General features: G+C 45.0%; 1 protein-coding gene across 1 annotated transcript in view; it reads left to right on the plus strand.

Annotated features, from left to right (window-relative positions):
• MED13L (mediator complex subunit 13L) overlaps window positions 1-20,548 on the plus strand; it is a 175,947-nt gene that overhangs the window by 137,840 nt on the left and 17,559 nt on the right. Inside the window, exons 16-24 of the mRNA XM_082202873.1 lie at window positions 494-699; window positions 3,774-4,720; window positions 6,916-7,095; window positions 7,466-7,689; window positions 9,644-9,836; window positions 11,299-11,749; window positions 12,780-12,999; window positions 17,817-18,005; window positions 19,416-19,639. Of these exons, the coding sequence (XP_082058999.1) occupies window positions 494-699; window positions 3,774-4,720; window positions 6,916-7,095; window positions 7,466-7,689; window positions 9,644-9,836; window positions 11,299-11,749; window positions 12,780-12,999; window positions 17,817-18,005; window positions 19,416-19,639 (2,834 nt within the window). The remainder of the gene's footprint in view (window positions 1-493; window positions 700-3,773; window positions 4,721-6,915; window positions 7,096-7,465; window positions 7,690-9,643; window positions 9,837-11,298; window positions 11,750-12,779; window positions 13,000-17,816; window positions 18,006-19,415; window positions 19,640-20,548) is intronic.

The following is a 20,548-nucleotide window of genomic DNA, read 5'->3' on the forward strand; positions in this document are numbered from 1 at the left end:
ATACTTTGCCAGGTGCTGATGTTGCCACCTGTACTAAGCAAGGAGTGGGCACCCATTTCCCAGTTGCAAAGCTGGTAGTGTGATACTCTGGTGTATTTTTCTTCATTTAGAATGTAGCTTGAATAAATCCCGCGATTCCTGTTTTCAAAGAATTTAGAGCTGCTTGCCAATGTTGAAGATTAAAATGGGAAAGAGATGTAGTTCAGTGGAAGAGCATCTGCCTTGCCTGTAGATGGTCACAGGTTCAATCTCCAGTGGCATCTGCAGGTAGGCGGTAGGCTAGGAGAGAACCCTGCCTGAAACCATGAAGAGCTGCTGCCTGTCAGTGTAGACAGTACTGAGCTACATGGACCCAATGGTCAGACTCAGTATCTGGCACATTTCCAGGTTCCTAAAGCCCACTAATCATAATTTTAGGCAAGAAAAGCTGCCTGGATAATATTCGTATGTTTCTTTTATGTGTCCCAACCCAATCAATTCCTTGGTTTTGTAGGATTTCTCCTTTGTGCACAAATCTTCCACCTTTCAGCCCTTTGTGGGCTCCTCCATGTTTGCTCCTCTGAAGATGCTTCCCAGCCAGTGCCTGCTACCTCTGAAGATCCCAGAGACCTGTGTCTATCGGCCTTCCTGGGCCATTCCTCCAAAAATCGAACAACTTCCTTTACCGCCTACAGCTGCTTTCATCAGAGATGGATACAAGTAAGTACAGCAGTGGAAATGAGAAAACGGGTTTATGTGTTTTTGCATAGTCATGCAGGATATTCATTGACTTCCTTGTTAATCCACCATGTATGGTTTTTACTTAGCCTTTGGGATTAACTTGGAACGTAATGAGGTGGAGAGGAGGCTATTTAGAAGTACCGTTAATTCTGCCAAGAATGATCTAGGCATGATTTTTATCAATCAAATATTAAAAAAACTACCATGATGGGTGTAGCCATGGAGGTCAATTCCCATATCTGTCAGCCACAAAAGAGAGACAGGTGACAGAAGCGACTGCTTTCTCACTTCTTTTGAAAAATCCTTCATGCATGCACATCCAACACCCCAAATTACTTCACTTGTTGCCTACAGCCTTGTTGGCCTCTTCAGGCTTCTGTTTCTTAGAGTAGCATGCACTGCTTACCTCTGTGCAGAACACCAAGCTCCAGTGGTGCTTAGTGACACAAGACTGTCTTCCCAGCGCAGCCACGGAACTCCTGCTTTCTGCCCTCCCTGTCTTCTTTCTCCCCTTTAATTTGTGGCTCTTGAGCCACACTTGGTTTCTGGTTCCCTTTAAGTTGCTTGTGTGTACAACAGACCTTTACTCATGCAGAGACCTAGGGTGGGGAGAGAGTCATGGCTGTGTTCCTCTTTCCTAGAAGCATCCTTGAGTGAGCTACTCTCAGGGCTCCCTGAGAGGCAGGTTAACCTTCTGACCCTGACAACAACGGTTAGGGTGATGGCTGTCCTTCCCACTGCTAATGTACAATCAGATGAGGGGGAACGTTAGTCATTATTTTCACATCATATCAAGCTTAGGGTTAGCCAGCTCTTAACATTGGCATAAAGTGCCCATTGCACCTCTTAGCGCATAGATCAAGGATGGAGAACATTGGGCTTGGGGGCCAAATCTGGCCTTTAGGACCCTCTCCAGCCACACACTCTTCTTCTCAGGCCTTCTGTACTCCCTCCTTGCATGTTTTTGCCTGGCTTGAATGTATCACTGAATTCTGACGATGCTTCTGATGTGGCTGGCCGGAGGATGGACAGGGCTGTGTGACGTTGTATACAAAGTAGCCTATTGCACAGTGGTAAAATTTAGATTCATTGCTGTTCCCACCTTTGCTGTTGACCTTGCCCATCACTGGCATGAAGGTTGCCTGGAAGGGAATGCAGTTGCAAAGGTTCCTTGCGCCCATCATAGAAAGAGGAGGTTGACCTTAATGCCAGTCAAGTTTTTTCTCCCATTACTTACTTCCTTGTCCAGCTTGCTGGCTCTTCCTGGTCCAGACACAGCCTGCCCATTTGCTGTGCTCTGATCCTCTCCTCTCTGAAGTTAGTGCCAGTATATCAACTAAGAATTAATTGGAACTCTGTTTAGCAGTCTCAATGAAATGCAAAGCCCAGCTGCTGATCTCAAAACACAGCGAGCATGGAAACCATAAAATGTATGAAACCCCTTTAAAATGGAACATGCAATGTAAGGCTCTCCCATTCGCAGTCAATTGATTTTTAGAGGGGAAGCAGCTAGTATCTTTATATCAGTCCTTTATATCAATCACTTTCTTCAAAGGTTCTTCGGTGTTCTCTGAGGAATTGCAAAAAAGGGAAAGACAGGGGAAATGTGAAGCTCTTGACACCACCTAGGCAGCAATTTAATTTCTTTCCCCCCCCCCCTTTAATGGTAACTACTTCCCAAGGCCTGAGCTGATTATTAATTGCAGGTATTTATTGGGATAAAAATCTTTTATTTCCAGTGTAATCCAATTAGAGCAATGACTGTTACTGCAGGCTTCTGTGAAAGAGGTGATTGCTAATCAAGATTTCTTGGTCACCTTTTGTTGCTTCTCAGAGGCACTCGCTGCGCTTCAGCTTCTTTCTAAACCTGTAGGCTGTTCCCCTCCCCTTCCCCATTTCATTTTCCCTGACTGGCACTCCAGTCCATTAGAGATAACAGGGAAATTATTCTGGAGAATCAAGTTTCACTGCATTTCCTTCTCAAATTGCTGGCAGAATGGGAGTTCAAAATGAATATTTAAACTTTCACATTAGCTGAAGAGGGAAAGTAGAAGCATTTAAATCTGCAGGTTTCTACTCCTTCATCAGGAGCACATTTTAAGAAAAGTGTTTTTATTAGCAATGGTAAGTAGGAACAACTGTGGAGATCTGCATCCATGTTGCCCTTACTGTGCAATTCCATGGCAGTTGTGCATGTGTCATCTAAAAGTAGCTTCTTGGTGAAATGGAAGGCCGTTTCCTGATGATAGAAATTTGAGAAATTAATTGTGCAGTTTTGAATAATGTGAATACAAGTGTTGGCCTCTTCCAGTTGTGGCACAAGCAGACAGCAAACTCCAAAGGCTAGTTTGCAAGCAGAGATCTGAATTTCAACAGTTTACGAAATTTACCCAGGATTAGGTGAAGTAGGTATAAATCAGTTAAAATATAAGATCCGTATTCAGAAGCAAGCACTTTAAGTGCTGTTATTCCTATACATGTTTAGCATTTCCTTTGTGCTGTCTTGTGGCTGTCTTATTTATTCAGCATTCTGTTTTCCTTCCAAGCTGTTGCACTGCTAATAGTGACCTGGCTCCAGCCACTTGGTAGATGCATTTTTTAATTTTTAATTTGTAAAGCTTGGTGTACTTTTTTGTTCATCTCTTTCCTGTGCCGTATCAGAAAGCTCCTTAATTTGGTTGTTGACAAGATCTCTTGTGGCATGCTATGGATAAGGCTTCAATAAGACAGATGTCTGTACAGTGGTACCTTGGGTTAAGAACTTAATTCGTTCTGGAGGTCCGTTCTTAACCTGAAACTGTTCTTAACCTGAGGTACCACTTTAGCTAATGGGGCCTCCCGCTGCTGCCACACCGCCACAGTGCTATTTCTGTTCTCATCCTGAAGCAAAGTTCTTAACCCAAGGTACTATTTCTGTGTTAGCGGAGTCTGTAACCTGAAGCGTCTGTAACCCGAGGTACTACTGTATCCACTTCCCATTTAGATGAAAGTTGTGTGAAAAAAACATAAACGCAGCCATATAACTCTTCCTGTTTCCCCTTATCTGCTCATAGCAACGTCCCCAGTGTTGGGAGCCTGGCCGATCAAGACTACATTCAGATGAACACTCCCCAGATGAGCACTCCAGTGACGTTAAACAGTGCTGCCCCAGCCAGCAACAGTGGGGCGGGAGTATTGCCTTCCCCGGCCACTCCTCGTTTTTCTGTCCCTACGCCACGCACACCCAGGACCCCAAGGACTCCTAGAGGCGGCGGCACTGCCAGCGGGCAAGGATCCGTCAAGTACGACAGCACGGACCAAGGCTCGCCAGCCTCAACGCCTTCCACAACCCGGCCTCTCAATTCCGTGGAGCCGGCCACAGTGCAACCAATCCTGGAAGCCCACAGCCTGTACGTCACACTCATCCTTTCGGACTCCGTGCTGAACATCTTCAAAGACAGCAACTTCGACAGCTGCTGCATCTGCGCGTGCAACATGAATATCAAAGGTGCCGACGTTGGGCTGTATATCCCGGATTCATCGAACGAGGACCAGTATCGGTGCACTTGTGGATTCAGTGCAATTATGAACCGCAAGCTAGGGTACAACTCTGGGCTGTTCATCGAGGATGAACTGGATATTTTTGGCAGGACTTCAGACATTGGCCAGGTGGCAGAGAGGAGATTGATGATGTGTCAGACCACCTTGATTCCTCAGCTGGGAGAGGGGTCCAAAAGGGCCCAGGAGCCCCCAGTAAGCCTCCTCCTCCTCCTCCAGAATCAGCACACCCAGCCTTTCACCTCCCTGAGCTGTTTGGACTACATGTCCGCCACAAGCAGGCAGTCACTCTCTTACACAAACTGGAGCTATGACAGAGTTCAGGCAGAGAGCAACGACTCCTGGATTGAGTGCTTCAACGCTCTGGAGCAAGGCAGGCAGTATGTGGATAACCCCACGGGTGGGAAAGTGGATGAAGCTCTAGTCAGAAGCGCGACAGTTCACTCTTGGCCTCACAGCAACGGTGAGATTTTGCTTTTCCTTCGGTGTTTCGGAAAACACTTCTGGGTGCTATGGTTAATTATTTTATTTTTATTGTTGTTGTCAACTTCATTTCAATATAAGGGTGGTTCACAGGGTTAGTTTCTCAAACTTCTGAGTTCACCAACTCATAGAATTGTACAGTTGGAAGCAGAGCCATCCTGGGGCATTTTGCTGCTAGCGGCAAAGCAGAAATGCCGCCCCCCCATCGCTGCCACCTCTGCTGCATGCCCACCCACCATGTGCCCACTGTCTTGCACCTGCCAACTGCTGCCTAGCAGCAGCAATAGTCACTCAGGTGAGTGTGCAGTGGCAGGTATGCATTGGGCACCCAGTGTAGGAGGCAGTGGCAGTGAGTGTTGCGTTCCTCTGAGGCTGGATCTGCTGGCCCTCCTGGCTGTCTGGAGCCTGGCGCCCTGAGGCAGCTGTCTCACATTGTCTCATGGGCAGACTGGTCCTGATTTGAAGAGACCCAAAAGGGGCACGTAGTCCAACCTCCCACAATGCAGGAATCACAGCACATCACTCCTTGATGAGCTTTTAATTTGCCTTCAACCTGAACCCCAAATTCTTGGGAGTGCAAACTAAATAAAGTCAAGAAATATCAGCATACAATCAACACTTATAAATCATCAGTCGCCATTACGAGGAATCTTAAAATGTAAAATTGTTGTATTATCAGATCATCTAATTAAATACAGAGATTCCTCACTGGCAATGGAAGTGAACATGCCCATGATCTTGTAAATTTACTTTTTGACCCTCTTTCATCCCCTTTATTCATGCCCTGCCCACCCTGCATAGTCCTATTTGTTGGCCAGACAAAATTTAATAATTCAGAGAAAGAGAGAGAAGTGGTAGCTCAGAGGTAAAATGCATGTATTGCATATCGAAGGTCCCAGGTTAAATCTTTGGCAACTCCAGTTACAAAGATCACATAATGGAAAAATGGCAGAGGCCCTTTGTTGCCTCAGACTGTAGAGAGTGGCTGCCAGTCAGAGTAGACATTACTGAGTTAGATGGACAAATATGACGTGAGAAGCGTCTGAAGTTTCCTGGGTTTGTTCGTTAGCCCTTTACTGCTGTTCATTTCAAATTCTGATATGATACAGTATTATTCTGCACAAGCAGAATATTCTGCATAAGTGTGGAGTGCTTCTATTTGGGGTTCTAACTTCTCAGTTCATTTTGCCCTTCCCTTCCCTGATGCTGACCTACAGCAGTCAGCATTCTATGCCAACTTCACTTGTCCATTGGACTGTTTAGTGATTTCTTTTGCAGGTAAGCTGAACACACTGGTGGCCAGTTTCAGTTACATTAAAATTCTTGATTTATTTATTTCTATTAGCAGCTCTAACATCCATCCTTGGGGACATTTTAAACACTTTCCCAGTTGACCTACCTCTAAAATGATGTGATGTTGTGTACCTTTTTTTAATGTCCATGTGTCTTGTCCTCCCCCATTTCTGAAAACTCCATTCCTCCTCCTGGTTTTCATCCCTAGCCCAGTTGTCAGTCAATATTCTGAACAGTGGGTTCTCTATACTTCTGTACTTACCCTGTGCCTGCTGATAACCTCTCTTTTATGCATGGCTGTTGACATTTTGTTTCGATCAGCAATGGCACTTAAATGATTGAATGTCATTTAGAATGTATGATGCTCTACAATATTAAGCTGTGTATGTTTTGAGTGCCTGTATTCTGTTTTCTGAACTCCACTTATTTTAACAAGACTCGGCAGCCACTGGAAGCATGTAGGTCATGCATGTGATATTCTGCAGAGCCTCTTAACATGTGGACAAGGAACTATGCCCAGTGGAGCTCTCATTCTTTTTCAACTTCAAACTGCTTTTTGAAAGTCACACAAGGATTTCAAGTGTCTTGCAAATTGCAGAATGTGTGAAAGCTGTGCATGTACATCTCAGAACTGTGGCTTATGTGCATCTTCTGTAAGATCTTCTTTTGGGTGAGGCTTCTAGAGATCAGAGTATAGTGTTGGATACCACCAGAAAGATGAAAAAGACTTCCTTGGAATTTTGAAACTACTATTAATATATTGATGGATAAAAAAGTAAGATACTCTGTGATTATTATTTTCTTTTAAAGCAAGGGAATTGAACCATTTTGGATGCCTGTCACTGTATTCTTGAGTCTAGCTGCTTTGTTGTTGTTTTTCAGTTCTAGACATCAGCATGCTCTCCTCCCAGGACGTAGTACGCATGCTTCTGTCTCTCCAGCCTTTCCTCCAAGATGCCATCCAGAAGAAGCGGACTGGCAGGACCTGGGAAAACATCCAGCATGTCCAAGGACCCCTCACCTGGCAGCAGTTCCATAAAATGGCAGGACGGGGAACCTATGGTACAGCAAACACACCTATGCTTTTATTTCTTTGTGCTGGTGCAGGAGATCACAGCTTTCTAGATTTAAAAATGGCAGGTGTGGGATGCACATTGCCACGTGTGTTATCCAGTAGGCACCATGCCAGCTGCGCTCCATGCACCATTCACACCCAACAGTCATTGTGCTGGCTGTGGTTTTCACAGCAGCAAAACCATTATTGCTTGATTGCAAGGCATTTCCGGTAACCTTTCAGTGGAGGAAGTGGCTCCATGGGAGGTGTCCAGAGCCATAGGGTACTTTTTGCATTGAAAGCTAGTCTTGGAAAGCCTGTCAAAGCTCAGCCTGTGGTGTCTTGAGTCCTCTGACACTTCCTTCCTTGTTGATTCAGGTTCAGAGGAGTCTCCTGAGCCTCTTCCAATCCCCACTTTGCTGGTCAGCTATGACAAGGACTTCCTGACAATCTCTCCATTCTCCTTGCCATTCTGGGAGAGGCTGCTGCTGGACCCATATGGAGGCCATCGGGATGTTGCTTATATCGTGGTGTGTCCAGAAAACGAGGCCTTGCTTGATGGAGCCAAAACTTTCTTCAGGGACTTGAGCGCCGTATATGAGGTTGGTGAGCAAGAGGGAGTTTCATAAGGTTTATTAGGACTCTGTGCCCTCGCCCCCCCACCGCAATAAAAAAACAGGTGTCCGTGACCAAAATTCTAGCAAACAGCAGCCCTCGTCTTTTGTCTTTCATTTGTGTCCCAACAGATTACACCATCAGCATCTATTATTGGGAAAATGGCATAGCTAGAGCAGCATGGGAGGGCTAAAGGCAATAATTGGGACACGGGTGGCTCTCTGGGGTAAACTACAGAGCCTAGGACTTGCTGATCAGAAGGTCAGTGGTTCGAATCCCCGTGACGGGGTGAGCTCCCGTTGCTCGGTCCCTGCTCCTGCCAACCTAGCACTTTGAAAGCATGTCAAAGTACAAGTAGATAAATAGGTACCACTCCGGCGGGAAGGTAAGCAGCGTTTCCGTGCGCTGCTCTGGTTCGCCAGGAATGGCTTACTCATGCTGGCCACATGACCCGGAAGCTATACGCCGGCTCCCTCGGCCAATATGGCGAGATGAGCGCCGCAACCCCAGAGTCGGCCACGACTGGACCTAATGGTCAGGGGTCCCTTTACCTTTACCTAGCCTTTGCCAACCTGGTCCCTTCTGCACCGGTTTTAGTTTGTGACTCCCATCAGCTCTAGCATGCACAAACTTGCTGAGGCTGATGGGCAGAGCCATAGCTAGGTGATCTTGCGCCCTGGCAGAACTGTCCACATTGCGCCCCCTAGACACTGACAAATTCACTCTTCTTTCTGCCTCTCTTCCAACCTGCCCCCCATTCAATTCACCCTCTATTTAAAACATTTTCTTATGAGGCAATAATCAATCTTTTTGTTTATAGACATATTTATGAACATATTTTAAAGCCGATTTTGTGGGGCCCCCCTTGCTTGTGCCCCTGGCGGGCCCCACCTCACCACCCCCTAGCTATGATCCTGCTCATGGGAGTTGTAGATTAAAAATATCCAGAGGGCAGCAGGTTGGCAAAGTCCACTTTAAAGCATCAGATTCTCAAGATAACCAGGTGACAGCAAAAACTGCAATTTTAGCATGGGCAATTAGAATAAGATCTGTTATTTCATTACTGATGTATTTTGAATAGTTAAGTTTTTCCCTCTATCTTCAGTACAGTTCTTTTTATTTTATTGCTATGGCTGGTGGCTGATGCAAATAAAGATTCTTCTGATTCTGATTCAGCAGATTCTCAAAGAAGCAGAAAATTAGTGTCATATCCGGGGGTGTGGGGGTGTTCTTTGGCGTATACAAACCTTTTTCTTAGCCTAGCACACCAGGGGGATCATGAGGTAATGAATAATACCTACAATTCTTCGAAAAATTGGCACATTTGGATTATATGCAATTGCTCGTGTTGGTTTTATTTTATTTTTGGAAAGCCCTGTTATTGTGTAGCATTGCCAGTCCATTCAATTTTCTGTTTATTCTCAGAGGCACACACCTATTTTTTATTATTTCCAGTCCAAGACAGCGGTAATACTTTAATTATCCACTAGGATGCAGTAATGCTTAAGCAACAAGTCAGGGTGGGTAACAGAAACAGAGACTTTTGCAATTTCCACAATTTCAAATATTGTGGAGCAGGAAAGCTTCTGTTGCAATTGCTCACTGTTTTAGTGTGATATCCTGAGATAGCTCAGAGTGCTTGAGTTCCACTGAAAGTCATGGCAGATAAGCACACTGGCATTGAAATAAATTGCACTTGGGCAAACTTGGATTCTTCTTTTCTGTCCTTTAGGCTTAATTGTGAGCCAGTTGAAATAAAGTGAGAGATGGACTTTTTGTTTCATTTATGCTTTACCTGTGGGAGTATCCCAATTTTTAAAAAATAAATAAATGCTGGATTGGGGATGCATGTTCAGACCTCTGAAGATTTCTAGAACAAGATCTGTGATTTGTGAATATGTAGTGCACTACTACAATCAGTTTTCCTCTTTATGTCTCCAGATGTGTCGACTTGGTCAACATAAACCAATCTGTAAAGTGTTGCATGATGGGATCATGCAAGTGGGAAAGACTGTAGCCCAGAAGCTGACAGATGAGCTTGTGAGTGACTGGTTTAACCCACCCTGGGGCAATGAAGACTGTGACAATCATTCCAGGCTCAAACTTTATGCGCAAGTCTGTCGTCACCACCTAGGTAAGTGCAGAGACAGAGTAGGTCGGAGGCAATTCATTTCAGCTGGGCTCTTCAGCTTGAAAGCCCAGACACTTTACATTCTCTCAATGGTGCTGCCTGTCCCAAAGGTTGCATAGGTAGCCAAGAGCAGAAGGAGAGTTTTGATGGAGTGAACTCTAAAGGTCCCTCTAGTTTAGCATCCTCGTTCCATCGGTGGTCAGCCACGTGCTTCTGGGAAGCATATAAACAGACATGAGGGTAACACCTCTCCTTACATATGGAGCCTAGTTCTCATGGCTAATAGTTATTTATTTTTACATTTCTTTCCCCGGGCTTGTGTTGGGGTGATTTTCTTGTAGTTGCTTAATCTTGGCAGGTATATCCTGTTTTTCCAAGCAGCCTGACTTCTTTTACTGCTCACACTTTGTTCTGAATCTGTTGAGCATTGGCTGAAAAACTGATGTATGTGATGATTCATGAGGTCAGTTTCTTGGCTGCTGGATGTGATATCCAATCAAATGGTTATGATTAGCACACTATATTTTCTGGGTTTTATGGTGGAAAGAATTGGCATTCTCTGGCTTTCTCCTATGTGGCCCAGCTGTAGCCTTCTCTACTTCTCTGTTACTGCTAAGGAAACTCTACTCTGTCCTAAGCTTAGTCATAGACAAGCCAGAAAGGAGGAAGCATATACAAATCAACATGTCCCTGCCTTGGGATAATCAGGAGATACAACCTTCTAGGCAGATGCCCTCTACTATATGCGGGAACATTGCTCCTTCCTTCAGTAAGATACAGGTTCAGAACCACACAACTTTATGTTCCACTGTATCCCCAAGACGTGGGATAGCCTACAGTGTTAACTTTTTAGAAAGGGGGGGGGGAGAGAAGAAAAACAGCTTTCTACTAATACGTACCTCAAATCAAAAGGGAGGTCTGATCAAATTGTGTGTGAAGGAGGAAGGGGAGCGATCATTCCCTGGCCAGTGTGGGGAACATCCTGCACATCAGTATGTGAAAAGTGCCAGCACCTTATTTGGTCCATTGAGTAATGGATGAGGCCTGTCCTTCCCAACATAACTCCAGAACAACTTCCAGGATTGGAATTCATATGCTGAATCCTCAGTTAAGCACATACCAGTGAAACCTGTCAGTAACGTAAACAGCCAGTTCCCAGGACATTTTGCAAAATTGGATTTATACATCTGTACTCCTTGGGCTTCCAGAGCAAGCAATAAAAAGGAAACTTCATGATTTCCCTTTCCTCCCACTTGTCACACTGCAGGGACTCTGCAGTGCCACTTGACTCCCAGTCAGTAAAGTCCTTATCAAGGAAATAATTCTGTCTGCCTGCCTGACTCTTGTTTTGAAAGCGTAGACTTTGTGGTGCTTTTTTTTGCTTGCTGTTGCCAAGGCTTGCCCTTCAGACAGCCTTTTTCTCGGTCATGATTTTTAACATCTTTGCATCTGTGTATTCTTTCAGCACCTTACTTAGCTACTTTGCAACTTGACAGCAGCCTGCTGGTGCCACCTAAACACCAGACAGCACCAGCACCACCACCAAGCCAGGAACAAACGCTATCTGGGAATTCCGCACCGATTCCTCCCAATTCGGCCTGCCTTGCTGCGCCTGGGGCTCCCCCAACTGGCAGTTCTTTCACCCCCACACCCAACGGAGGGACCACAAGCCTCCCAGGAGGCAACAGTTCAACCTCTGGATCCACAGTGCCACAGCTGTCAGCATCCTCCTCAGTGCCCAGTATTAACCAGACAAGCACTACCTCCTCTTCAGGGTTCAGCGGTGGCCTACCTCAAGGTCAAAACCCAATTCTTGGTGTAAATTCTACGGAGAGACCCCAAGGAAGCACAGTCTCCGGAGGAGATGCAGAGACAGGGCATAATTCATCTCAACAGCAGCAAGAAGGACAGGAAAGGTAGGTCCAGTGAGCATTCAGAGCAGAGGGTTTTTAGCTCTGTTTCTCTACATGTGTATGTCTGATGTTCTGTACAGTGGTGCCTCGCAAGACGAAAATAATCCGTTCCGCGAGTCTCTTCGTCTAGCGGTTTTTTCATCTTGCGAAGCAACCCTATTAGCGGCTTAGCGGATTAGCGCTATTAGCGGTTTAGCGGATTAGCGGCTATTAAAGGCTTAGCGGCTAAAAGGCTATTAGCGGCTTAGCGGCTTAGAAAAAGGGGGGGAGCGGAAAAAAATCGGAACACTCGCAAGACGTTTTCGTCTTGCGAAGCAAGCCCATAGGGAAATTCGTCTTGCGAAGCAGCTCAAAAACGGAAAACCCTTTCGTCTAGCGGGTTTTCCATCTTGCGAGGCATTCGTCTTGCGGGGCACCACTGTAGTTTATCCCTACATACTATACGATGACTGGTGATTTTTGTTGCTGTTGATGCTCTGCTCATAATCTTGAACGCAGCATTAAGACTGCTTAAGCCAATTGATTTCAGCTGGTTTGCTTTCTGACATTTCTAGTCCAATCCTGTCACCCAAAGGTCCCAAGGCAGATGGAACGTATTAATACAAACGCAAGAGTAGCACTGTTAAACCAAATCAGAATACATCAACATGGATGGGATTGCCCCAAACTAAAATATTCACCCTGAGAACTCCTTGTTAGAGGGTTTAAGGAGGCATAACTTTCTGTAGAATCATTGAATTGGAAGGGACCCAAAGGGTCATTTTGTCCCAACGCCCTACTTTGCAGGAACTGCAGCTAAGCCTGTGTTCTGCTGCAACGAACGCTTAGGCTTTGGAATAGCCCAAGGTAACCTCGTAGCACTAAGCTGCTGTCTCTTAATAATTCGCTTTTTCTGTGCCTTTGGAGCAAGCCTCTTTTCTCAGGCTGTTCCCCCTTCCTTCCCCCCTATGCCTCTTTTCCATAGCCCCCCATGTGTGTAATCTCTTTACTGAAGACATTTTAAACCGGCACTTAACACCCTGTTCTTTTCTAGTTCTGCAGAGAGGGAGAGGATAGGAATTCCAACGGAACCCGAGTCGGCAGATAGCCACGCCTACCCTCCGGCTGTCGTCATCTACATGGTGGATCCTTTCACCTACACTGCCGAGGAGGAATCCACCTCTGCCAACTTCTGGCTCTTGAGCTTGATGCGGTGTTACACAGAGATGCTGGACAACTTGCCTGAACATATGAGGAATTCTTTCATTCTCCAGGTAACTTATCTATTTATATAGAAATTTTTATAGTGGGCCCTTCTAGCAACTAAAACCCATTTAAAAGCAACCTCAGCAGCAGAGATCACAAGTAAAAATGACCTCAGCAGGCAAAAAACGTTTTCACTGGTTGGCAAAAGACAGCCAGAGAGGCGACTATCTGTGCTTTATGGGGCAAGATATTCCACAGTATTGGTGCAGCCACAGAAGCTCTATTCCTAGTCATCCTCAACAGAGCCTCCACACTCAGAAGGGACACAGAGAGGGGCCTCTCCTTCTGATCTTTGGAAGCAAGGAGGGTGATAAAGGAGGAGGTCCCTCAGGTGTCCTGGGCCCAGGCCACTTAGAGAGAGACCGGTTTGCCTCTTAGATTTTGAGCCAAATGGTGCTCTTGCCAGCTCATTATGTGCCTTGCTTATATCCACGAACCTGTAGTTTGGTTTGTAAGTACATGGCCTTTTGCCAGTGGAAATCAGAGCTCTAAATAGAACACAGCATGACATATTGAATATAGCACATTCTCTTCTGCAAGATTCTTCCGGACAGCACAGTTTGTGCAAACATTTTTAGAGCAACGTGTCTTTTTGTGGGTTTATTGTGGCTTGGGAGCAGAAATTAAATTTATGTAGGGTAGGGTACAGCACATACCTCTAGTAGCAAATATCTCATAGGACACCTGCACAGGACATCCTGCAGAACCATTCAAATTAAGATCTTGATTTAATCTCATTTAAAGGACCTTATCAGCAGCCAGCAAGACAAGTATCCTGAAGCTGTGCACATCATTGCGGGAGACTTCAACCATGTTGAACTTAAAACAGTGCTCCCAACGCTTTATCAGCATGTGAAATGTCCCACAAGAGGGGACAAGACACTGGATAAAGTTTATTCGAATGTAAATCACGGCTATAGGGCTTTACAGCTGCCACACTTGGGCCAGTCCGACCATATGTCTCTGTTCCTGGTACCAGCATATATCCCACTCAGGAAACGGGCTCCCACAATATTAAAATCTGTTAAAATCTGGCCTGAAGGTGCTATTCACCAGCTGCAGGACTGTTTTGAGAGAACCAATTGGGATATTTTCGATAGTTCAGACCTGGAGGAGCACACGGCGGCAGTTCTGTGCTATATCAATCACTGCACAGACACTGTCACAGTAAATAAATCCATCCGGTTTTACCCCAATCAGAAACCCTGGATGAATAGAGAGGTCCAGTGCCTGTTGCGGGAAAGGAACAGGGCTTTCAGGTCGTGCGAGGTGCAGCTTTACAGTGTAGCAAGAGCAAACTTGAGGAGGGGTATTCGACGGGCAAAATTGGACTATAGGCTGAGGATTGAGGATAATTTAAGGAGCAACAACACAAGACAGATGTGGCAGGGGATTCAGCATATTACCAACTACAAACCTAACCTTGGTGCTGTCGACGGTGACCCCTTGCTGGCAGAGGAGCTTAACCTCTTCTTTGCTCGCTTTGAGAAGGAGCCACCTGAGACGCCGGTATTACAGCCACCAGCCCATAGGGGCCCCTCATTCACGGTAGAGGAACATGAGGTGAGACAGGTTTTGAGGATGGCGAATCCGAGGAAGGCGGCTGGACCTGATGGCATCACTGGAAAGGTGTTGAAGGGCTGTGCGGATCAGCTGGCGAGGGTCTTTACTAAGATCTTCAATAAGTCCTTACACCAGTCTATTGTCCCACCCTGCCTGAAGTCGTCAACCATTGTCCCTCTGCCTAAAAAATCCACAATCAGTAGTTTGAATGACTATAGACCAGTTGCACTGACTCCAATCATCATGAAGTGTTTTGAGAAACTGGTGCGCCGTCACATTATCTCCTGTCTTCCATCAACTTTTGACAACTACCAGTTTGCATACAGAGCAAATAGATCCACAGAAGACGCCATCAATACCACTCTCCATGCTGCTCTGTCCCATCTGGAGCAGCCGGGGAGTTATGTGAGGCTGCTGTTTGTGGATTTTAGCTCTGCTTTTAACACTATCCTCCCCCATAGACTGGTGTCCAAGCTAGAGGCGATTGGACTCTCCAACTCCACCTGTCTCTGGGTTTTGGATTTTTTGTCAGAACGTTCCCAGAGGGTTAGAGTAGGGTCACACATGTCCACAGCCCTTAGCCTTAACACCGGCTCACCACAGGGTTGTGTGTTGAGTCCCCTGCTCTACACTATCTATACGTATGACTGTACAGCCATCTATTCCAGCAACAAAATCATCAAGTTTGCTGATGACACTACGGTGGTAGGGCTCATTTCAGGAGGGGATGAGTCCGCCTATCGGGACGAGGTGGAGCGGCTCTGTGTTTGGTGTGGAGAGAACAATCTGGCTCTTAATACGGCTAAGACCAAGGAATTGGTGGTGGATTACAGGAAAAAAAAGGCGGACATTCAGCCCTTGTATATCAACGGGGAACGGGTGGAGAGGGTGGCGGAATTCAGGTTTTTGGGAGTAGCTATCGATCAGGGCATGACTTGGAGCGCACATACCACTGCTCTGGTGAAGAAGGCCCAGCAGAGAATTTATTTCCTCAGACTTTTAAAGAAGAACAATCTGAGTGAGAGACTGCTGGTGTCCTTCTACCGAGGCTCCATAGAGAGCATTCTTACATACTGTATTTGTGCTTGGTTCTCCAGTTGTACAGCTAGGGAGAGGAAGGTGCTCCAGAAGGTCATAACCACAGCCCAAAGGATTATTGGTCATCCTCTCCCATCTTTGGAAGAACTGTACGGTTCCCGTTGTCTTAGGAAAGCAAATAACATCCTGCAGGATTCATCTCACCCGGGGCACTGTCTGTTTGCACTACTGCCTTCTGGCAGAAGATATAGAAACATCAAGTCAAAGACAAATAGACTGGAAAACAGTTTCTATCCAAGAGCTGTGGCCCTTTTGAATGCTGTAACTCGTTAGTGTGACCTGGGAGTTTGATGGGTGTGGTGTGGGTGTGGCTGAAATGTGGTTTGTTTGGTTGTTGTTGTTGTCTTGCTTTTGTTGTTTTAAGGGATGGCATCCAATTTCGTTGCACTTTGTGCAATGTTGCACTTGTGTAATGACAATAAAGAATCTATCTATCTATCTATCTATCTATCTATCTATCTATTTGCTTTGTGAATGTAGCTGTGTTGGAAGACCGTAGCAGATTTTTGCTGGCTCTGTAGCAAGATAAAGCACAAAAATCTTGGGGGGAAATTGGCAGTGGTCATTAGACACACTTTAAATGTGTGATGAGTCTACTGTACCCAGGAGTAGTGATGATGATGATGATGATGATGATGATAATTAATAATAATATTGTTTATACCCCACCCATGTGGCTGGGTTGCCCCATTTGCTCTGGGCAGCTTCCAGCAAAATATAAAAAAAACCTAAGTTGTCAGACATTAATAATTTCCATGAACAGGGTTGCCTTTTGATGTTTTCTAAAAGTTGTGTAATTCTTTATCTCCCTGATATCTGATAGGAGGGTGTTCCACAGGGAGGGTGCCACTGCCAAGAAGGCCCTCTGCCTGGAGCCCTTTGATTACTACAGACAATTAGTTCAGTGTTTATTCTGTAAAGATCTTGACCTCCAGATGAGTCTGAGGTTTAATTCTCACAAACAGCAAAGTAAACATGTATCTAGAGTATTAACAGCAAGTGCAGCTCATACGATGGAACACTTACCCATGGGGGGGGGGAAATTACCTCTATGTATTTATTTTATTTTCAGCATTTCTATACCACTTAATACATTAAGTGGACAGAAAACTGAAGCAGCAACAGACAATTTAAACAAAAATATTGCAAAAATAAAGAGTTACATATAAAAATGTTACATTAATACAGAGTTACATTCAGACATACACACAGAGAGATCAGTTTATTTTCCTTCTGACACACCCTCCCTTTCAGCCTCTGGGTTCTCACCCAGGATCCCCAAAAACTCTCAGCTCACCCATAAAAGTCTCACAACGAGAAGGCTAGTCTCTCACTGTAGACTTGCTTTGTATGGGCAGGCCCACAGCTGTACCCCATTCAGCTACACTCTCCACACCCAGTTCCAGTTAACAACAGCAGGCTTCCCAGGGAGTCCAAAGAATGGGAAAGTGTGCCCCCCCAGCTCTTTCTTCACTCCCTGTCCTCTCCTCCTCTGCCTCCAACTAGATAGAGTTAGCCTGTCAGGGAGAAGCCTTGGCCAGGACCTTTTCTACTTGATAGCCATCTTTCTATATGGAAGCCTCATTTCTCGATGAAAGAATATCCCATCCTCTTGAGTTCCTATCTTTGTGAAGTCGAACAGCCAAGGAGCAGGTTTCCTATTGCAGCTGCTGTTTTTGAGAGCCTGGCTTAAAACATAGCTTTTCTGACAAGTACTTGGGTGTCAGAGGTTCTCTTGAAGGCCATGGAGTTGCAGTGCATCAGACACACACACGAAAATTGCTTCTAGATGACTAAGCAGTGGCATAATGGGACTCTATTATTGATAGCGGGTTTTCTCCAGGCTATTGAAATGGCATCAGTTTGTGTGAACTCGCTCAGCTCACCCCAGTCTGTGGCAAATGGCTCATGTTGTAGAACAGGCAGAATAACAGTGATTGCTTCACACATTAAGGGAACAGCGTGTCCAAGTTTTCTACTCTCAAAAAGCTGCAACCTCCAAAACAGTTTAAAAATAATCAGGTTTCTTGCTTGCCTTCACTTTTGTGTATATGGGCAAAAAAAATATATATTTTATGGGTGCCCCTTAAATATTAAACATGCGAACAGGTCCCAAGATGAGCCTTATAATCCTGACTTGGTTCCTGTGTCTATCACACTCTAGATTGTGCCTTGCCAATACATGCTGCAGACCATGAAGGACGAGCAAGTCTTTTACATTCAGCACTTGAAGTCTCTGGCGTTCTCTGTCTACTGCCAGTGCAGGCAACCGCTGCCCACACAGATCCACATCAAGTCCCTGACCGGCTTTGGGCCAGCAGCCAACATCGAGATGACTCTCAAGAACCCGGAGGTGAGTGCTCTAACAAACACACACAATAACCAGCCCCGCCCTGGAAAGCTGAAACGGAACCCGGTACTTGGCCTGAAGTATCTAATTGCTGTCTTGTGCCCAAGTTATTGCAAGAAGCAGGCAGAGGAGGATGTGGCAGTTGCTTTGAATCGCTGCTTGAGAAACTGAGAGCAGCGATAGTCTCCTCAATGCATTGAGGAGGTTAACTGCACAGCTGGGTTTGCAGCCTAACCCTGCTACCCTGAATTTTAGAAGCCTCAAAGCTGAATGATCATTTGCTTCCTTTTCACATGTTACTAAACACCTTAATACGTGTCTCTTGGAATGAAGCAAACACACATATTCATTGTCTCATCTCCCTTAGGTCAGTAGAACTTCCAACTGTGCATATCAACTAAACTAAACTAAACTAAACTAAACACCACCCAGAAATATGACACTGCTAAAATAATAAATAAAAATTGTGGTGTCAAATGCTGTCTTCCTTGAGCCAAGGATTTATCAGTTGCATAGTGGAACCTGCTCAGTCCAGAATGAGCACCTCCATTGACTTATATATACACTCAGGGTTTCAAAAGTAAGCAGAACAAGAACAGATACAGTGCATATAACCATAAAAGATTCATATAAAATTATTCTGGAGAACTGCAGTGTCTCCTGTGGCTTGACTCTTTTATACATGATGTATATATGTAATTCGTGTATTCTTTGGCATATAATTATTTGAGGAGAAAGGACAACGACCATGTACTAGCAGTTGAGGCATAAGGTCATGCCTGATGCAAGAAGGTCACTTGGGTCAGAGCCGACAAATTCCAAATAGAAATCTGTTTAAACACCATTCCTTCTCTATCTCAGTTCAAAACTTTGTTACATATTGTGATGAGAGAGAGGCGAGTGGAGGGCGTGAATGAATGGGCACAACACCTGTCCTTGTTCTGAAAAGAAAAAACAAAAACAAAACCCATGTTCTGAGCTTGTTTTGAGAAGTTTGTATGAAGTAGCTGCCCCACTACACAATGGATTTTTATTTATTTATTTATTTGAGGTATTGATACGCTGCTTAATCATTAAGTGGTGTACACAAAATTACAATTTAAAATAAACCACACAAAGGGTAACAACAAGAAGGGTTTCTGCCTAATCTCAGATAGGAGGGAGTGCCACAGGTGTGGGGATCCAACACTGAATGCACTGCTTCTAGCCATAGAGGACCATGGAGTATTGTAGGGATCAGATCATCCTTAAGATTAATATCTTGAGATATTTGCTGTTTGAGTGTTCAAGGCGTACAGTGCTGGTAGCTCTCCACAGGCCTTGCTTCAGACAAATGGCATACCATAAGCAGAGAGCTGCTGTGACCTTAAAAGCTCTTTCACCATCTTACGTGATGTCTTCTTCTTTTTACAGCGGCCCAGCCCCATTCAGCTGTACTCCCCTCCGTTTATCCTGGCACCCATCAAAGACAAACAGACAGAGCTCGGGGAGACCTTTGGAGAAGCCAGCCAGAAGTACAATGTGCTCTTTGTTGGGTATTGTTTATCTCACGACCAGCGGTGGCTTCTGGCCTCCTGCACCGACCTGCACGGCGAGTTGTTGGAAACCTGCATTGTCAACATCGATTTGCCAAACAGGTAGGGCAGAAAACCGGGTTTCTGCACATAGTAGCTAAGCATGCACTTTGCACGCAGAAGGTTTCAGTAATCCGCAGCATTTCCAGTTTGGGGGATCTTGGATGGCTTGGCTTGGCTGGACAAGCCCTTTATTTCCCTGACATCTTAGAGTACTTCTGCTAGCCACAGAAGAGGCAGTACTGTATTATTATTATTATTAGTAGTAGTAGTAGTAGTAGTAGTAGAAGTAGCATTAGCATTAATTAATTAATTAATTAATTCCATTTATAGACTTCTTACTATCTAAAATATCTCAAAGCAGTTCATGCACACAATGAGCAAATAAAACCATGTCAAATGATTCACATAGCAAAATGCATAATATCCTTATGCATTAACATAATGTAAAATCAGAGAGCACTACAAGGTCACATAAATATAAAATTTCAAACAACGCAACATACACGCAATCAGCCATCCAATCTCTCTCATCATCCATTTCACATAACCACTGCAACCATTCACACCCTCAAGCATCATCAACCGCCCATACGTAAACTACTCACATTCAACAGTATTGCAGCCCACATTTGAAGGGTGACTGCCAAGCATACACAAATAAGATATCCTCTGAAGCAGTACTGGACTCATGACCCATCACTGTTGGACCATCTAATACACCCCTATCATTTCTCACCTAAGAAGGGCCCAGATCTATACCAGGCTCTCATTTTGGAGGGTATAGGGCTACTTCCATCCACTCACTTCCAACTACAGAATCAGTTGATTAAGTGGACTAGCGGTCTGGCTCTGTTTACAGACAGTTCATATAATCACCCTGATGGCGCTCAAAGTTCTTGTTTGGTTGCCCATGTGAGAATAAATACTCTTCAGTGTGAATCTATACTACTGCTTTCCAGTTCTTCACAG

This window comes from Podarcis vaucheri (genome assembly GCF_965113315.1).
Source record: "Podarcis vaucheri genome assembly, chromosome: 16".
NCBI classification, from domain to species: Eukaryota; Metazoa; Chordata; class Lepidosauria; order Squamata; family Lacertidae; genus Podarcis; species Podarcis vaucheri.